The 18,375-nt window shown below is 43.5% G+C and overlaps 1 protein-coding gene across 1 annotated transcript; it reads left to right on the forward strand.

Annotated features, from left to right (window-relative positions):
- Positions 1–652: 652 nt before the first annotated feature.
- On the forward strand, positions 653–15,856 carry BFAR (bifunctional apoptosis regulator; the record flags this gene model as incomplete). Its single annotated transcript, XM_079718360.1, has 7 exons — positions 653–915; positions 2,497–2,701; positions 3,403–3,572; positions 5,591–5,735; positions 12,108–12,281; positions 13,773–13,975; positions 15,664–15,856. The coding sequence occupies 7 exons, from the start codon at positions 653–655 to the stop codon at positions 15,854–15,856; spliced, it is 1,353 nt and encodes a 450-aa protein (XP_079574486.1).
- Positions 15,857–18,375: the final 2,519 nt, after the last annotated feature.

Consider the following 18,375-nt stretch of genomic DNA (forward strand, 5'->3'; position numbering starts at 1 on the left):
GGGGTGGATATTAAGGCCCAGGCAAGTAGACCTGGCACAGGGCACCTCAGAGAACCAGGCCTCACTGTCTTCCAGGTACTGTTCCTGTGGAAGCCTCTGAAATCAGGTGTCAAAAGAAATAATTACCTAAGGGGAAGGCAGATTTGTTTGGATAAACTCTGTTATTTTTATGAAGTACATCTGTTGTTGCCGACTCCAGACATTTTCATGGGCCAAGAAGCTGGCTTATTTAAAATTATGTACGTTGAAAGGACTTTAGAAATTACATTGAGAAAACTGAGGCCAGAGAAATTACATGTTCAAAGGAAGTTAGCAGAATGGAAGGATCTAGAATTCTCCAGCCTCCCCCATCCAAATCTGTTGAACTTTCCACTACACTATTTTGCTTTACCTAATTTTTGAAAGTATGACAATAGGTCAGAAAAATTTAGTGATGTTTATGTGGTTTATGGAATGTAAATTTTTAGAAACCAAATTTGTCACATTTAAAAATCAGAGCTTTAATATCAAAAGAATGACTGTAATCTCAAACACCTATATTATTTTTCCTATTTCTGTTGTTGTCTCTTTTTTTCTAGATTTCACGATGCTTTGCAGCAGTTTTCTGAGTCTGGAATTTTCTATGTCTGTGGATCCCAGAATTTGCTAAGAGATGGAAGAGTCTCCGCAGAATAATCTGAACGCGACAAGCCTTGAGGAAGAGGACCCTCTCCAGAGCAGCAGCCCTCGGATTTCTGTTAGGGAATTTTCCTGCCACTGCTGTTACGACATCCTGGTTAACCCAACCACCTTGAACTGTGGGCACAGCTTCTGCCGGCACTGCCTAGCTCTGTGGTGGGCCTCTTCGAAGAAAACAGAGTGTCCAGAATGCAGAGAAAAATGGGAAGGTTTCCCCAAAGTCAGTATTCTCCTCAGGTAATGCTCAGCCCATGTGGGTAGCTCATTGGGCCTGTACGGTGTGGTTTCTCTTACTGGGAGCAGCCACATCTGGAAAGGCCAGAGAGGTGGAGCCCACTGCCTCAGGGGTCATTCTGGATCTGCTGGCATGTGAGTCAGGGAGCTCAGGGACCTGGAAGTCCCGACTCCCTTCCTCACAGGTGACCGTGATTTGTTTGTTTATTATAAATGAGGGAAAGAAAGAAACGCTGGTTATCAGACCATTGTCTGTAACCCTTTGTACATAATACTTCTTATTGATGTGTATTCACTGAGAACACCCTAGGTCTCATAGAGAAAATGGTCTAACTGTATGATTCTCGAAAACTGGTTTGATGCTGGTTTTCATAATCTTTGACTAAACTCTGTTGCATTTATCACATTAATAGAGTTTCTCATGCATGGCATCAACAACAGTTGATAAGACCTTCAGAGAGCAGGTTTTCTTCTGCTTCCATTCATAATGTTCATCATGTACCTGTGAGGTCTTTGAGGCTAATATCATTTTCTCTTGCCTTCTTGTTATCAACAGAGTACCAGGAAGTTCCATGAAAACATTAGCCCAGCATTCTCTTTTTCACAGGAGATGTATTTACACACTTTGCTCTGACCTTTCAGCCTTGGTTTACCTGCAGGTTAACCTTAAATTGAAGAAGGGTTCTCTGATTGTGTATAATCGAAAGTGAAGAGCCTATAGTATGACCTGAGGGTTGGTCTCACTCTCACTATTGAACTGCACCTTTTTTCTTTTTTCTGAGTTAATTTTTAATAACATAAGCAGTACATATATAGTCATTTACATTCTTTTAAAAAAATCAGAACATTGCTGATAAAGACCCCTTCAACCCCTCCTCCCCCATCTTACAATTCTTCCTTCCTTTTTTTTTTTTTTTTTTTTTTTTTTTTTGCGGTACGCAGGCCTCTCACTGTTGTGGCCTCTCCCGTTGCGGAGCACAGGCTCCGGATGCGCAGGCCCAGCGGCCATGGCTCACGGGCCCAGCTGCTCCGTGGCATGTGGGATCTTCCCAGACCTGGGCACGAACCCGTGTCCCCTGCATCGGCAGGCGGACTCTCAACCACTGCGCCACCAGGGAAGCCCCTTCCTTCCTTTTTCTCAGAGTAATTTCAATTAGGACTTAGTTGTCATCTTTCAGATTTTTAAAAATACTTTTATACATTTATGGGCCAATAGGAAATGCAAATATTTCCTCACATCAGTGGTGTACTGTGTTTCTGCAGTTTACTATTTCTTTCAACAATGGGGATAAATTTATTCATCTTGATACACAGAGATATCCAGTAAATTCATTTTTAAAACTATGTATGTTTCCACTGTATGAATATGCTATGTTTTATTTAGCTGTTGCCCTAACAGTGGACATATAGGTGTTTCTGATTTGTTGCTGCTACCAACAGGGCCCTAACCAATCTTCTTGTCCATTCTTCCAGAATCCTTGTATATTATTAAATGTTGATAGTAGTTTTATTTTGGCCTCTAAACATTATAAGTATATTTAGTCAAACAACTGTCTTGTGATTTTTTTTTTCTGTTCTCCATAGGGATGCCATTGAAAAATTATTTCCTGATGCAATTAGAATGCGATCTGAAGACATCCAGCAGAATAATGACGTAGTCCAGAGTCTCGCAGCCTTTCAGAAGTATGGGAATGATAAGATTCTTTCAGCTCCCAACACGGGCCGAGTGAATCAGCAGAGGGGAGGGGGATTCTTTTCCGGAGTGCTCACAGCTTTAACTGGTGTGGCGGTAAGTTTATGTCTCTCTGTCCCCCTCCCTCCCACAGTTTCCCGTGAAGTCAGTTCTGTTGAAATACCCCTAAATGATTAATGATGTGACCGTATGTGGTAATTCACTATGTACATTGAAACCTGGGGATGTTGCCTATGCAAGTATATACAACATAATATTCAGAGCCCAGTAAATGTTAGCTTTGTCCCATTTCATCCTCTTCACAACCTATGCAATAGGCACTGTTAGTATTCCTGCTGTAGAGAGGAGCAGACCAGTGCAGAAAGGTGTTAAAGCTGGAACTCAGGCCATGTCTTTAGCACAGCCCTTCACTAACTTTCAGTGTAGAGACTATTTTCTTTTTAAGATCTATCCATGCTACAAAAATCTAACTATTACAAATTTTCCAATAGAAAAGGCACGCGAGTCAGTTACACTGGCCAGATTGATGGGGAAAAGGGTGCAGTGCTCCCTGGTGCCCTGCAGTGAGTCCTATTCCTGTCTCTGTCCCCTGACGACCCGAGACTCAGCAGAGCTGAGCCCACCAAGGGTCGCGCTCCCCAGATCTTGGTGGCAGTGGTGTTGCCGGCTTCCGTATCTATGGACTTGGCATCTCCCCTTCCAGCTCAGCTTTTTCCTTCCCGGCCCCACGCTCACATATTTAGAAGCTGGCGTCTCTGATCCTGCTGTGGAATAAGGGCCGTGTCACTTTTCCCCAGGTGGTCCTGCTGGTGTATCACTGGAGCAGCAGGGAATCTGAGCACGACCTCCTGGTGCACAAGGCTGTGGCCACATGGACAGCAGAAGAAGTTGTCCTCTGGCTGGAGCAGCTGGGCCCTTGGGCCTCTCTCTACAGAGACAGGTTTTTATCTGAAAGAGTAAATGGAAGGTGAGAAGCAAAATCTTCTGATACGTCACGGACATTTTTTAACCAGTTTAATTGAGACACCATCCACATAACCCCAGAAGTCACCCATTTAAAGTGTATAATCAGTGGCTTTTAATATATTCACAGATATGTGCAGCCATTGCCACAGTCTGGTTTTAGAACATTTCCATCATCCCCAAAAAGAAAGCTCCTGCTAAAGGGACTCAGTCCTCATTTTCCTCTCCCGCAGCCCCCGGGAACCACCATTCTACTTTCTGTCTCCTGGATTTGCCTGTTCAGAGTATTTCCATTCTTCAGTTGATGGACATTTGGATTGATTCCATTTTGGGGCTGTTAGGAACAATGCTGCTGCGACCATTTGTATATAAAGGTTTTCGTGTGGACGTATATTTTCAATACTCAGTACTCTCTTGGAGTGGAAATGCTGGGTCATAAGGTAACTCTGTGTTTACCTTTTGGGGAACCATTGAACTGTTTTCTAAAGCAGCTGAACCATTTTATGTCATCGACTGACATTTTAATTGTTTGTTGCTTCCTGATTATAAAAGTAAATATATTTATTTATTTTAAAATAATAAAGTAGAATTATAGCACATTAGAAATGAAATACCTTCATAATCCTGCTCTTCAGAGAAAACCACTATTACCATCTTGCTGGACACCTGTCCAGATTTTTTTCAATGTTTATACAGGCATACACATAGATGTGTTAAATAACATGTTATTTATTTATTTAAACTGGAAATACAATTGTACTAAGCAGACCTGTGTTTATATGTATGTGTACAGGCTAGAGTCTATTAATCGACCTCTACCAGCACACATATGTGGTGTTTCCCTTTTTTCTGCTCCAGACGGTACCAGACTACATTGTGCAAATGCTCTGAGGAACCCATTAGTTTGAGGGGCTCACTCATCGCTGAGCTATGCGTCAGCCTGCTTCTGCCCATCAGCAAATCCCCCTGCCCCTCCCTGAGCCCTGTCCATCTTTACTGGGGTCCCTCCCTTCCTTGAAGGGGGACCACGTGGGGTGTTACTTAGACCACCAGGCAGCCGCTTTCTAACCCATTTGAGTCAGACGTGTAGTCCACTCACTGCTAGGCTGCCTGACTGCCTCACCTCCCACCCTGGTCCATTTTTTCCCCCTGAACTGAGCTTTCAACACTTGACTCTCTAGTGAGGAAGCAAAATGCTCCCACTTCGTCTGTTTTTTGTAAGAAGTTGTACCACCTCCCCACCCTCGCCCTGAATTGTAGTTTAAAAAACTTCTCTACCCACTTAATACAATGTGTCTTTCCGTGTCTTCCTTCCAGAGGAGAGATTCCAAAACTGGAATTGTTGAGTGAAAGGGAATAAACCTTTATGGGGCACTTTTAACAAGGAATCACTGTGGAGGTGAATTCGCATCTTCTGATGAAAGGGAACAGATAAGGGATCTACAGTTATCTTTATCTAATCACTATCCCCAGACAACTACCCTTTTTTTTGGCTGCATTGGGTCTTCGTTGCTGCGCGCAGGCTTTCTCTAGTTGCGGCGAGCGGGGGCTACTCTTCATTGTGGTGCACAGGCTTCTCACTGCTCTAGCTTCTCTTGTTGCGGAGCATGGGCTCTAGGTGCGTGAGCTTCAGTAGTTGTGGAGCACGGGCTTAGTTGCTCCGTGGCATGTGGGATCTCCCCAGACCAGGGATCCCACCCGTGTCCCCTGCACTGGCAGGCGGATTCTTAACCACTGCACCACCAGGCAAGTCCCCAAACTACTCTTAATGTCATAATGTTTTATTGGATTTCTTTCCAATTTTTTTTCTCTGTACACACACACTTTAAAAAATAGAGGGACTGGCAAATAGTAAGCTTTCAGTTGTTTGCTGTTATTAATCTTATTTCATATGTTAGGTGTCTTACCTCAAGCCTAAAGTGTTTATCTGTGTTGATAAGGTGGAACTCCAACTGTGGAAAGTTTGCTTCCAGGATGTAATCTCAAAAGACATCTCCTCCTATCTCCTCGCCCACACCCTAGGTTGCTTTTAACTTTGACAGAGGAAGAATTTTCCAGGGCACCATATACCATAGAAAACAGCAGCCACCGAAGAGCCATCCTCATGGAACTGGAGCGAGTCAAAGCACTGGGTGTGAAGCCCCCGCAAAACCTCTGGGAATACAAGGTGAACTCTATTTTTTCAATGGAAAATAAGTATTGAGCACCAGATATCAGTTATCTGCCTGCCCACTGCTCATGAATACATCAGACAAAACCGAAGCCCCCTGCGTCCCCGCTTTCCCTATGCCCGTGTATCCTTCCTGGGCCTGTTTTCCTACTTGTGTTATGGGTATATATCCACAGCTCTAGGAACAATGTTCTAGGTTTTTAACCTTAACATAAAAGGCATGAACTGAGCTTATTATCCTTCTGCAAGTAGCTTTTGTCTCTGGCTCTGGCTTTTTTTCTCTTGTGCCATATTCCACTGCACAAGTGCGTGGCCATTTATACATTCTCCCATTGATGGCCACTGAGATTATTTCCATTTTTGCTATGAGAAACAGGGCTGCTGTGGACATTTTTGGAAAGTTCGTGTACTCACGTGTAAGACTTTCTTTGTGCTGTACACCGAGGAATAGGATTACTGGGTCACAAGTAACGCACATCTTCAGCTTTACCAGATGCTGATAAATTGTTCTTCAGTGTGACTGTACCTGGTTCTTCTTCACAGAGAGAATTTAGCAAATACTGTACTGTAAAACGAATACTCTATTTTTTATTAGTCATAGAATGTCTGGAGTACACAGACCTATACCCTAAAAAAGACATCATGGAGAAAAATAAATACAAATAACCAATAAGTTTCTGGGGGAAAAATGCTCACTGATAATTATGGTACAAATGAGACACCGCTGGCATCATTCTCACCTATGATGTTGTCAAGGATAAGAACTTTCATAACGTGAGGAAAGAGGCACTCATGTGTGCGGATCCTAAATTGGCGCAGTCTCTTTGGAGAGCGGTTTGTCAATAACTACTAAAATTTAAACCGCCCCTGCTCTTTGGTCTACAGTTTCACTTCTTTGCATTTAGAGCACAGGCAGCATAGCGCTGTGATCAAGAGAGCGCTCGGCAGCCTGACTCCCGGGCTCCTCGCCAGGCTCCTCCAGGACACATTGACTGTGGGAATGCCAGCAAGTCCCTGGGCCTCCTGGTCCCGTTTCCTCCTCAGCCAATGACCTCAGAGAGTCACAGTGAGAATTGAATGTTTGAGTCACAGAAATTATTAAACAAGATGTTGACCACAGTGTCATTGGTAATAGCACGTGGGAAACAACCTCAGCACCCATTGTTAGGAACAGGTTAAATAAATACAGCTCACCCATACACGTAGCCATTACAAAGGAACGAGGTGACCCTGGGTGCGCTAACAAGAAATGATACCTCAGTTGTTAACTGAAAGTAAAGAAAAACAGGTTAGAAAACCTACACGTTTGTATGTGTCACAGAAAATCTCTGGAAGGATACACAGACCATTAACAATGTTTTCATCTAGGGATTGAGACTTGGATGGAAGGGTGAATTGTATTTGTCATTTAATACAATTCTGTGCCGTTTGAAAAAAAATGTGTTTATTTTGTGCATGTATTGCTTTAAAACTGAAAAAACACTAGTTACAGAATTTTTGAAGAATGGGGATAGGGTCCTAAGACAGAAGATTTGTTGTTTTCTGTGTTGTTGTTTGTCAGTTAAAAAAAAAATCCCTACTTCTCTTTTATCATAAATTATTAGTTTTGTTAATGCAGTCAAACTGGACTTCTTGTAGCCAATATTCGTCCTATGGTGGGTTTTAATATCTGACAGAACCTTTCTAGGTCCTGTATCCAGCAATGACCCTCTATTTAGAATCTGTCAAAGTAAACTTTGAGTGAATGGGGATGGTATTCTGGTCCCACTGTAAAGAGCAGGCAGAATCTTATCATCATTCTGCTCCTTCAGATCTGCGCTTCAGCCCCTCCCCAAGCGTGGTCTCTTGATGTTCAGCCTTCAGGCTGTGTGGTAAGACCCCACGGTGCGGCTGCCCCTGAGTGCCACTGTTCTCATCAGACCTGAGAGGGACAGCTCCCCACAGCAGTGCTGTCATCGTAAACACCTAACTGGGAGGTTGGTTTATCCTCCTTCTCTGATAGAAGGTAGCCCCAGAGTTGGGATATTTTGGTCCAGCTGATCCCAGACCTACAAACATGTAACCCGGTCATCTCCCTTTCTCTCGTACTAACCAAGATGTGGCTGGGTGCCTTCGGGCTCTGTTTCTGGGACCTGTGTTCCTTTAGAGCCTGCACACCCAATAGGAGCAGCATCGCCCCCAAGGCCATTGGTTCTTGAGGGGTGAAAAGTGTTAAGTATTGCAGTGACTTGCGGCCCTCCAAAGACCACAGGACATAAACAGATACACAGTATATCTGTGGTATTAACATTTCATGGGGCAGGGGAGGGCTTATGAAAAAAATGTCTTTAAAAGGCTCCTTAAGGGGTAATAATGAAAAAAAGCTTGGGAAACATTGCTTTAAAATGAAGAACTACTTCCATATTTCTATGTCTCACCTAAGTTACAATATAGAGATAATTTTTAGAAGTTAGATTTTTCAAAAAACTTTTACTATGGAAAATTTCAAATATACCCAAAAGCAGGATAATAGTACAAAACTTCCATCAACCCATACGACAGCAACTCATGGCTATGTTTATTTCAGTAATACCTACTCCTGCTACCCCTGATTATTTTGAATCTCAGATAGCATATATTTCATAAGTAAATATTTTATTGAATCTCTAAAAAGTAAAGACTTTTTTTTTTTAATTTATGTGGCTGCGTCAGGTCTTAGTTGCGGCATGCGGGATATTCGTTGTGGCACTCAGGCTTCTCTCTAGTTGCAGCGCACGGGCTCCACAGGGTGCAGGCTCAGTAGTTGCGGCGCACAGGCTTAGTTGCCCTGCGGCATGTGGGATCTTAGTTCCCCAACCAGGGGTCGAACCCGCGTTCCCTGCCTTGGAAGGCGGATTCTTAACCACTGGACCACCAGGAGAGGCCCTAAAAAGTAAAGACTTCTTGAAAAACAAAAATAAAATACCACAATATACCCCCCCAGGATGAATAATTCTCTGATATTATCAAATAATTTGTCAGTATTCAAATACCCTACATTTGTTTTTTCAGTTGATTTGTTCCACACAGGGTCCCAACAAGGTCCACATTTGGTTGTCATGTCTTTTTTTTTTTTTCTTTAATTGAGGTAAAGTTTGTTTTCAATATTATATTAGTTTCAGGTGTACAACATAGTGATTCAATATTTTTATAGATCATACCCCACTTAAAGTTATTATAAAAATATTTGCTATATTCCCTGTGCTAAACAGTATATTCTTATAGCTTACTTATTTTGTATATAGTAGTTTGTACCTCTTAATCCCCTACCCCTGTCTTGCCCCTCCCACCTTCACTCTCCCCACTGGTAACCATTAGTTGGTTCTCTATATCTGTGAGTTGGTTTCTGTTTTGTTATAGGTGTTAGTTTGTTTTATTTTTTAGATTCCACATATAAGTCCAAATATACCTACTTATTTTTCTACATCTGACTTATTTCACTAAGCATAATACCCCCAGGTCCATCCATGTTGTTGCAAAATGGCAAAGTTTCATTCTTTTTATGGAAGGGTAGTATTCCATTTGTGTGTGTGTGTGTGTGTGTGTGTGTGTATTTATATGCTACATCATCTTTACCCATTCATCTGTTGATGGATACTTAGGTTGCTTCCATATCTTGGCAATTGCAAATAATGCTCTTATGAACATTGGGGTGCCTGCACCTTTTCAAATTAGTGTTTTTGTTTTCTTTGGATATACTCCAAGGAGTGGGATTGATGGATCATATGGTAGTTCTATTTTTAGTTTTTTGAGGACCATCCATACTGTTTTCCACAGTGGCTGCAGCAATTTACATTCCCATCAACGGTGTACAGGGGTTCCCATTTCTCCACACCCTCTCCAGCATTTGTTATCTGTGGTGCTTTTGGTGATGGCTTTTCTGACAGGTGTGAGGTGATATGTCATTGTGGTTTTGATTTGCATTTCTCTGATAATTAGTGATGTTGAGCATCTTTTCATGGGCCTATTGGCCATCTCACTGTCTTCTTTGGAAAAATGTCTCTGCAGGTCTTCTGAATTTTTTTTAATTGGGTTGTTTGTTGGTTGTCATGTCTCTTAAGTCTCTTTCAATCTGTAGATTCTCCCTTCCTCTTGTCATTACCCTGCATTTATTTGTTGAAGAAACCAGATCATTTTCTCCTGTAGTTTTCTGACGTTTTGTACTTTGCCAGTTGTCTCTCTGTGGTGTCACCTAACAGGTCCCTTCTTCCCCTGCATATCCTATAATCTAGGAGTTAGGACTAGAGGCTTACTTTGGTTTAGGTTTGGTGTTTTGTCAAGGCTGCTTTATAGGTGTGGTATTTTCTTCTATCAAGAGGCTCATAATGTCCCATGATCATTGATTGTTTAGATCCATTAGTTCATTAAGGGTTGCCAAATGGTGATACTGTAACTCTCTCATTTCTTTTTCATCTTGTTCGCTGAAATACATCTTTAATAAAAAGGAAATCTTCTGTCAACAGCCATTTTGATTATCCTAAGTACAGTTTATACCAGAAGGGCAGGTTAAATGCTTGATCTTCTCCGTTTACTTACCAGTTTCAGAATTTGCTTCCCTGTTGTCCTCTAAAAGTGACTGATTTCTTTCTTTAGGATTATTAATAACTGAGTATTTTGACATTCTTGATGTATTTGAATACGTTTCAATAGTTATTCTAATAGATGCTCCAACTGTCCCATCTTTTTTGAGTAGGAGTCTCCTCAAATTATTCTGAGTCCATTTTTTAAATTTAACTTTTGAATTGAGGTACAGCCTACTTGCTAATGAGTCCTTTTAACATGATTTATTAGTCTTTGATAGTTTCCGTTCTCACACGACAAGATGTTCAAGTTACTCATGTATCTTTCCTGCCCCAGACCTGGAATCAGCCATTTCACAAGTTGGACCTCTTAAAAATTTTTTTTAATATAGAAAATGTTAGGTACATACAAAAATAGAGGGAAGAGAGTACTCATACCCAGCTTCAATGAGCATCGACTCATGGTCACTCCTAATTCATCTGTACCCCTCCACCCTCTCCCCACACCCCCAGTCCTGGGGTTATATTAAAGCATATCCGCACATCATATTATTTCACCCCTAAATACTTTAGTGTGAAGCTCTAAAGAGAAGGACTCTCTTCTTAAATGTAACCGTTATCACACTTTAAAATTTTTATTGGTAAACCACTAATAGCATCAAATAAGTTGAATATGTTTTAACAGTTTTGTTGAGCTATAATTGACATACACATATTTAAAGTGTACAATTTGCTAAGTTTTGACATATGTACACACCTGTGAAACCATCACCACAATCAAGATAGTGAACGTGTTCATCACTTCCAAAAGCTTCTTCCCGCTCCTTTGTAAGCCCTCCTTCCCATCCCTCCCCTTTTTAATTAGTGTACAGTGGTATCTCACTGGCTTAATTTGCATTTCTCTAAGGATTAGTAATAATGAGCATATTTCATGTGCTTATTTGCCATCCTTCTATCTTCTTTGGTGAAGTGTCCATTCACATCTTTTGCCCATTTTACTTGATGCTTAGTAGCATCAAGAAAGTTGAATCATTTTTAAGTTTCTTTTATAATCAGGAAAAATATAAATATACATTCATTATAGCAAAGTTTACAGAAGTGAAAAAAATGAAAATAAATTGACCCTAATCCCACCTGAGATTCAGACATGGGTAACATTGCGTTTTGCTCTGTTTTCTTCTAGACAATTTTCTGAGTGTACTTAAAACAGCTGTTTTATTTTTGTATTCATTCCGCAAACATGTACTGACATCTCTTGTGAGCCAGGTGGTCCTTTAGAAAAGGGATCTGAGTCCTGAATCAGGCAGGCCCTGCTTTCACGGCACTGACACTGTGGAGGTGGATGGCTACACATCTTAGATCTTTTCTTCACCTAACATTGTAACATGAGAATTATCCAGCGCTCCTCCTGTACATTCCTCCATGGCTGTATGAATTCTGGGCTAAATATCCACTGTAACTTCAGGACTGAGGTCACAGATTTCACTTTTTCTCTATTATGCACAACACAACACTAAATATTTTGTGCATGAGGCCTTCTGATTTTTTTTATTAAGTGGTGCCCACTGATTACTTTCCCAAAAGGTTGTGTTCTTCTAAATGTGCCTAGGAGCTTGCTTCTCATCCCCCATCCCTCCCTGCCCATGGAGAGAGACTGGATCTTTCTATAATGTAGCCTAACAGATGGATTACTTGGCCTCTTCTTCCCATTCGTTCATTCATTACCAGTGCAAACCACGTGGAGGAGGGCGTGAGGTTGCGGAAGGAGCATGGGTGGGGAGCGGGCAGCTATTGTTGTAATGAGTCCCTGCACCCGCCTCATCCTCTGCAGGCCGTGAACCCAGGCAGGTCCCTGTTCCTGCTGTACGCCCTCAAGAGCTCCCCGAGACTCTGTCTGCTGTACCTCTACCTGTTTGACTACACAGACACCTTCCTGCCCTTCATCCATACCATCTGCCCTCTGCAAGAAGACAGCTCCGGGGAGGACATCATCACCAAGCTTCTGGTGGGTCTGGAGAGGGCCTTGAGTGGCTTCATGCTGCCATTCCTCAGCGTGGGATGGAATTGGAGACATGGCTGGCGCCTGTCAGGGAAGAGGAAACAACATGAGCCTTCATTTGAATTTTGCAAGGAGAGCCCCTATGAAAGAAAATACAGCAGGAACTTCCCCACTCCCAGAAGCCTGTTTTGTTTCCTGCATTGCATAGCAAGAGGGGTTACCCTCTGGACTTGAAATATTTAGGGGAAAAAAACCCAGCTTTGCTTCTGTTATAAAAGAAGATAGCATAGGTCCAGATTGCCCAAGGGTTAGATCTGTGGGCCTTCCAGCTTGGTAATCTGTCTCTTAACAGGATCCCCAAAGGATGATTATTTGTCCTACCACAAGGCAGGGTTAGTATCCATCCTGTTGGCCTCAGAATAGTAAGCCGTCATCCAGCTCACTGATGGGAATCATCACGTCAGCTGACCACAGGGCCTTTGGCAGGGATAGTTACCCACCACGGCTCTGATGGATTCCTTCAGAATTGTCAGTGGATCCCATTGACTCAGGGTGATTGTGTCTAGTTGGTCATCGGAGGGTAATGTGTACTTTTGGGGCAGTCCCTCTGATCTGTTTATATCAAAAGTCACATGGATATAGGAATCATCGTATATGATGTTGAAACAGAATTCCTAAATCTCCAAAGACCCTTTTCTAAACACTTGAATCAAGTGCCTACCTAACTGACCTCAGCCTTGGGTGTAGTTTTAAGCCTGCAGGTTAGCCCCTTTGCACAGTGTTTCTCTAATTACCCAGTTTTCAGCTGTTCCCTGCCCTTGCTGGACTGGGAGCACAGAGACCCCCTGACCTTTCCATTTTAAAAAGCCCCATCAACCCCTGCCCGCTCATCAGGCTGACTTTCTTCTTGGGATGCTCAGTGTCTGCTCCATTGTACACAGTCTTGCTTGGCTTTCATTAGCCTCTGGATGCCTATGAGTTGTTTAAATACTCTTGTTACAGATTATCTGCTAATTCTGTAATGAAAGTTTTTCATTTTCCCAAAATTACTTTTTAAAGGTATATGTTTAATTTTCCCATGACCTGTTATCATTCTACCACAGATGAGCTGTTGAATTGAAATTGTTTGAGCTACCTTTGCAGTGGTGAAGAAATTGTAAAGCTGGTTACTTTTTATTCATTTCAGCCTCATTATTAATAATGCTTAGATTACTCATGCTTAGATTTTTTTTACTTCTGAGCTTCCACAATTATATAACAAGCATCTCAGTTCAGCCTCTTTGGTAACATTTATCCAGTGTAAGATTAATTATTACAGGGTGAGTTTATGGATGGAAATCTCATTTTAGATTGTTGCATATGTAGGTATGTGTATGTATGTTTTAATAAATGTAAAACTCACTGGGATAACCACAGTATTTTGTGTAAAATTCAATCCTCGTGATTTTTTGTGTCCATTTTTATGTAGTTTTATTTACTTGTGTGTTATTTTTAAAGGATCTTAGAGAGCCCACATGGAAGCAGTGGAGAGAATTCCTTGTCAAGTACTCCTTCCTTCCATACCAGCTGATTGCTGAATTTGCTTGGGACTGGCTGGAGGTCCATTACTGGACGTCACGGTTTCTCATCGTCAATGCCATGTTACTCTCAGTTCTGGAATTATTCTCCTTTTGGAGGACCTGGTCAAGAAGTGAACTGAAGTAAGTGTGTTTTTATGTAGGAGACGGTTGGAGCAACAGAGACTGGGAAAGAAATACCAAGTGGAGGAGAAGTCCTCTGTGGAGTGTTGTTCAGACTCGAGAAGACGCCCCGGGCTCTGGTTTAGAAATACTGCTTAAGCAGCAAACAGGAAAATGCCTTTGTGTTGGGGCTGGGGTGGCTCTGGTGGCGCTCACTGTCAAAGTGCGTCCCATGCGCCTTCTCCCCATGCGATGTGCCGGCTAATTCCTGCGGCTCGGGCGTGAAGGGCTTCAGTAATTGAGGAATAAACAAGTGAGAAGAAGAGGGTACTTTACGGAAAGCAGCAGTGTGGCAGAGCATAAAGGGATTTGATGAGGAATTCTGTAGGCATGAGTTCTAATCCTGCACTGCCATCAGCTGGGACAGTGATAATTTCTCTGGATTAATGCATAAAATGAGAGAGTTGGACTAGACAGTCACTGAGTCAAGTGACTCTTGGTTATGAGAGAAACCAACCTAAATTGGCTTTCCTACCAAGGGACATGCCCAGTGAAGCCTTCCTGCATGGCTGGACCCAGAGACCCGAATGCTGTCATCAGGGCCACCCTCTCCCTCTCCCTCTCCCCCACACCTCTCTCTCTCTCTCTCTCTCTCTCTCTCTCTCTCTCTCTCTCTCTCTCCCCCTCTCTCCCCCTCCCTCTCCCTCCCCCCCTCCCACCCTCCCTCTCTCTCTCTCTTACAGCTCTGCTCTGTTCAGCTTCAACAACATCTTTGTTTGGGGGCCCTTGATCACTCTGGGTGTCGATCTGAGCAGCTTAGCAGCCCTGGAGGAAAGAGAGCACTTCTGAGGCTTGTGAAAGTCTGAGGCTCACATGCCTTTGCTCTGATTGGCCCAGCCTGGGTCACAGCCTCCCCCTGCCACCCCGAACCCATCACAAGGGCAGGGGTTTGTGGGCTCCCCATGTCCAGATGCAGGTGTGCACTCACAGCCTCTCCCCCAACCAGGGGCTGGCTGATGCCCCAACCAGATCACATGGAAGAGACTAGGGGAGGGACACACCCTAAAGGGAAACTCAAAAGGTGCTTCCAGAAGACAGGGTATGGCTGCTGGGCAGGCAGAAGTAACGCATCAGCACACCAGCATCCTTTCAGCCTGAAACAGCCCATGACGTGAAGGGGTCTTGGTCTCATCCATCAGGAGCAGCCTTATAAATAGTTCTGAGAACCTGACAAGAATCTCCCTCATTTATTTCAATTCAGTGAACTCACTTATTCAGGCACAGTTGATTGAGCCCCTACTCTGCCCCTGGTTCTCTGCTGGACACCACAGATCTTTGGTAAAGAAGACAGTTTATACTCTGAAGGCCTGCAGCCTAGCAGAGAAAAGATTATGTTAAATGCGTACAAGAGCGACCCAGCGAAGAAGCGGGTGGAGTTGGGACTGTGCTGGGGAGGCCTCGCCTGTGGGACCAGGCGTGGGGACTGGGCGACAGTGCCCTGAGGAGGCACCCTCTAGGCTGTGTCCTGGGAGTTGAAGGTGGAGTGGTCAGGAAAGGTATGTCTGGGGCACTGGGGACAGGAAACAAGGTCTCTGCAGCACTGGCAGCCAGACTGCATCAGGCAAAGGCCCAGGGTCTGAGCACCTCGGCGCTGTCGTTAGAAATGCCATCACTATTCTGTCTCTCAAACGCTTCTCTTCCTTTTTCAGGACTGTGCCTCAGAGGATGTGGAGCCACTTTTGGAAAGTATCAACACAGGGGCTTTTTGTGGCCATGTTCTGGCCCCTCATCCCTCAATTTGTTTGCAACTGTCTGTTTTACTGGGCCCTGTACTTTAACCCAATTATTAACATTGATCTCGTGGTTAAGGAGGTCCGACGGCTGGAAACCCAGGTGTTGTGACTGACGCTGCCCAGGCTCTGAGGGACTCTTCCAGCCTCCCTGCCAGCCAAGCTCTGATGCTTAAGTGCGGCGAGGGGGACGGGGAGCGGACATCCTATTTTCTGCCCCTAGTAAACAAGGTGCTGCTTTGTCTGTCAAAGGCTACAGCCAGGTCTTCCCCCTCTGCCTGTGGCAGCAGGGACTGGCGCCCCAGCGCTCGGCTGACAAAGCCGCCCTGCCTCCCACCCAGCCACCTTCCTCATGGGGTCTTGGGAGGCCCAGTCCACGACATCTGGCAGGGACCCAGGGTTCTCAGAGGACATGGAGTGGGTCTCAGTCCCGCTTGCGCTGATAACCTCAGTGACTGACACAAGGTTGCCAGGGCAAGTTGGAGCCCTGAGACTGAGCCCAGGGCCAGGCCTGTCCTCTAAGTTAAGTTTAGGAGAACAGGAGATTTCATCATAGGCATGGCAGTTGCATATAAAAACCACAGAGGAAAAACCAAAATCCGGTTGACGACTCTGTCTTATTTAAGAGTTGCTAGAAGGTTTCAGAGTTAAACCTCTGAAAGGATTCAGTTCAAGATTAGAATGATGGTGGTTAGACTTGCCCTCACTGTTTTCTACTTGTATCATTGAAAGTTTGGATCTCTTTTTCTGGGGGAATTGAGTGGGATGTCAGGCAGTTAATGGAGAGTAATTCACATCAGGCCGAGCTGCTTCAGTGCTACTTAAAATTGTTGTTTTGGGGTTTACTTTGTTTTGTTTTTAAGAATTTAATTTGTAAAATCCAGGCTAGTCCGTTTGTTTAAGGAAACATTTTGTACATTGACCTCCCACTGTACACTCTGTTCTGATGTATAAAACAACAAGTATAATTACACCAAGTGCTGTAATTGTAAATATGAAATGAACTGTAGCCTTTGATTTCCTTCCAGTGTGACAGGAGCAGGTGTGAAAGGCAGTCAACCTGAAGACTGGCCCTGCAGAGATAAGCTTGCATCCAAAATGTTTTTTTGTGACTCCATGAACCATTCATTAACCCTTTGTATCTTTGAAGATTTCACTCAAACTTTGCTTCTGAAAGTTTGAAGAAGTTACTTGAAATAAAAATAAAGATTCTTTTATACAGGTAAAACTTCTATGTAGAGAAAAATAAACTGTTTAGGAAGCATGAAGAAAATCTGCATTGCTCAGTACGACCTACTGGTCACAATGAAGTCCCCCCAGCCTGATGTGGGCATTGAGCCGAGGAGGAACCACGGAAGGTTTCTTAAGTGAAAGGAGGGAGAGTGTTTTCTTTCCTCCCGTGTCTGCTCGTCAGGCCCTGAGGCTGCCTGACTTTACCTGTTTAACCCTCCTGACCTGCCGGAGACACCGATAGTCCAGCCGATCTGCAGTACCTTCATGTCCCTGGCCTCATGCCTCGCGGGGTTACTCTTCTCCTTTTCAGATGAAGAGATGGAGGCTGGGTGGCACTGGTGGAGCTGGGCCCAGGCCAGACTCCCAGTCCAGCACTCCCCACCCGCCCCCACCTTGGCCTCCCCCCACACTGTCCCCACCCACTCCCCAAATCATGCTTCAAAGATGAGTAATACCCACACGTGTTCTGTCTGTGAGGGGATCGCAAAGCAGTCCTGGCGGAGAGCAAACAGGCTGAGCTGGGCTCTCCCTCCTATGGCCTGCAGTAGGGACAGGCGTATCAGAGCCAGGGCCACCGGCTGCCTCTCCGCCCTCAGACCCTCTTGGCTTGGTGTGTCAAAATGGGGAGTCTACTTAAAATATTCAGACCCTTTAATCCAAGAATTCCATTTCTGCAAATCTCAGCTAAGGAATAATAAAAAGGTGGGAGAGGGCAAAGATTTACTCACAAGCATCCTCATCACATCAGTAATAAAAATAGGAAATATCACCAATGTCCAAAAGGTAGCAGGCTATAAAATAGTATCTAATACAGCTGGAAATGTATCTAATACATTTGGAAATGAAGTTTCCAAAGGTTTTTTTTAAAGACATGGAGAAATGGAAAAAATCATACAGTATGAAATCATACAGTATAGTCTCAATTATATTTTTAACACATTATAGACAAGACCAATGGGCAGCACACTAAGATACTAAAAGTGGTTATTGTGGACTGTGAACTGGAGTGGGGTGTTTTCTCCTTTCTATATTTCTCAATTTTCCTTTTTTTTTTTTTAAGCAATGCATAGGTACTACTTTCGTAATCAGGAAATAAATTTTAACTGTTAAAGGTGGAGTGGGATAGGGCAGAAGACTCAAGCTAACAACTACTAGACTTGAACTTCACAAGGTTGGGCCATCATGTGGCCATTTTGTTTATTGCTTCAGCCCAGAATCGAAAGCAAGGCCAAGCGCATGGTAGGTGTTTGCTCACTTTTGACTACCTGCCATCGGGAGCAGGTTAGAAGGCAAGCCTCAGCTCTTTTCATAAAGGTTGAACCTCAAATGGTACCAAACCTAATACAGTCATAAACACAGTTGTGGTTTTATAAAATAGGCATGGGACTTCTGACATTA

The sequence above is a fragment of the Hyperoodon ampullatus genome (assembly GCF_949752795.1).
Source record: "Hyperoodon ampullatus genome assembly, chromosome: 14".
NCBI classification, from domain to species: domain Eukaryota; kingdom Metazoa; phylum Chordata; class Mammalia; order Artiodactyla; family Ziphiidae; genus Hyperoodon; species Hyperoodon ampullatus.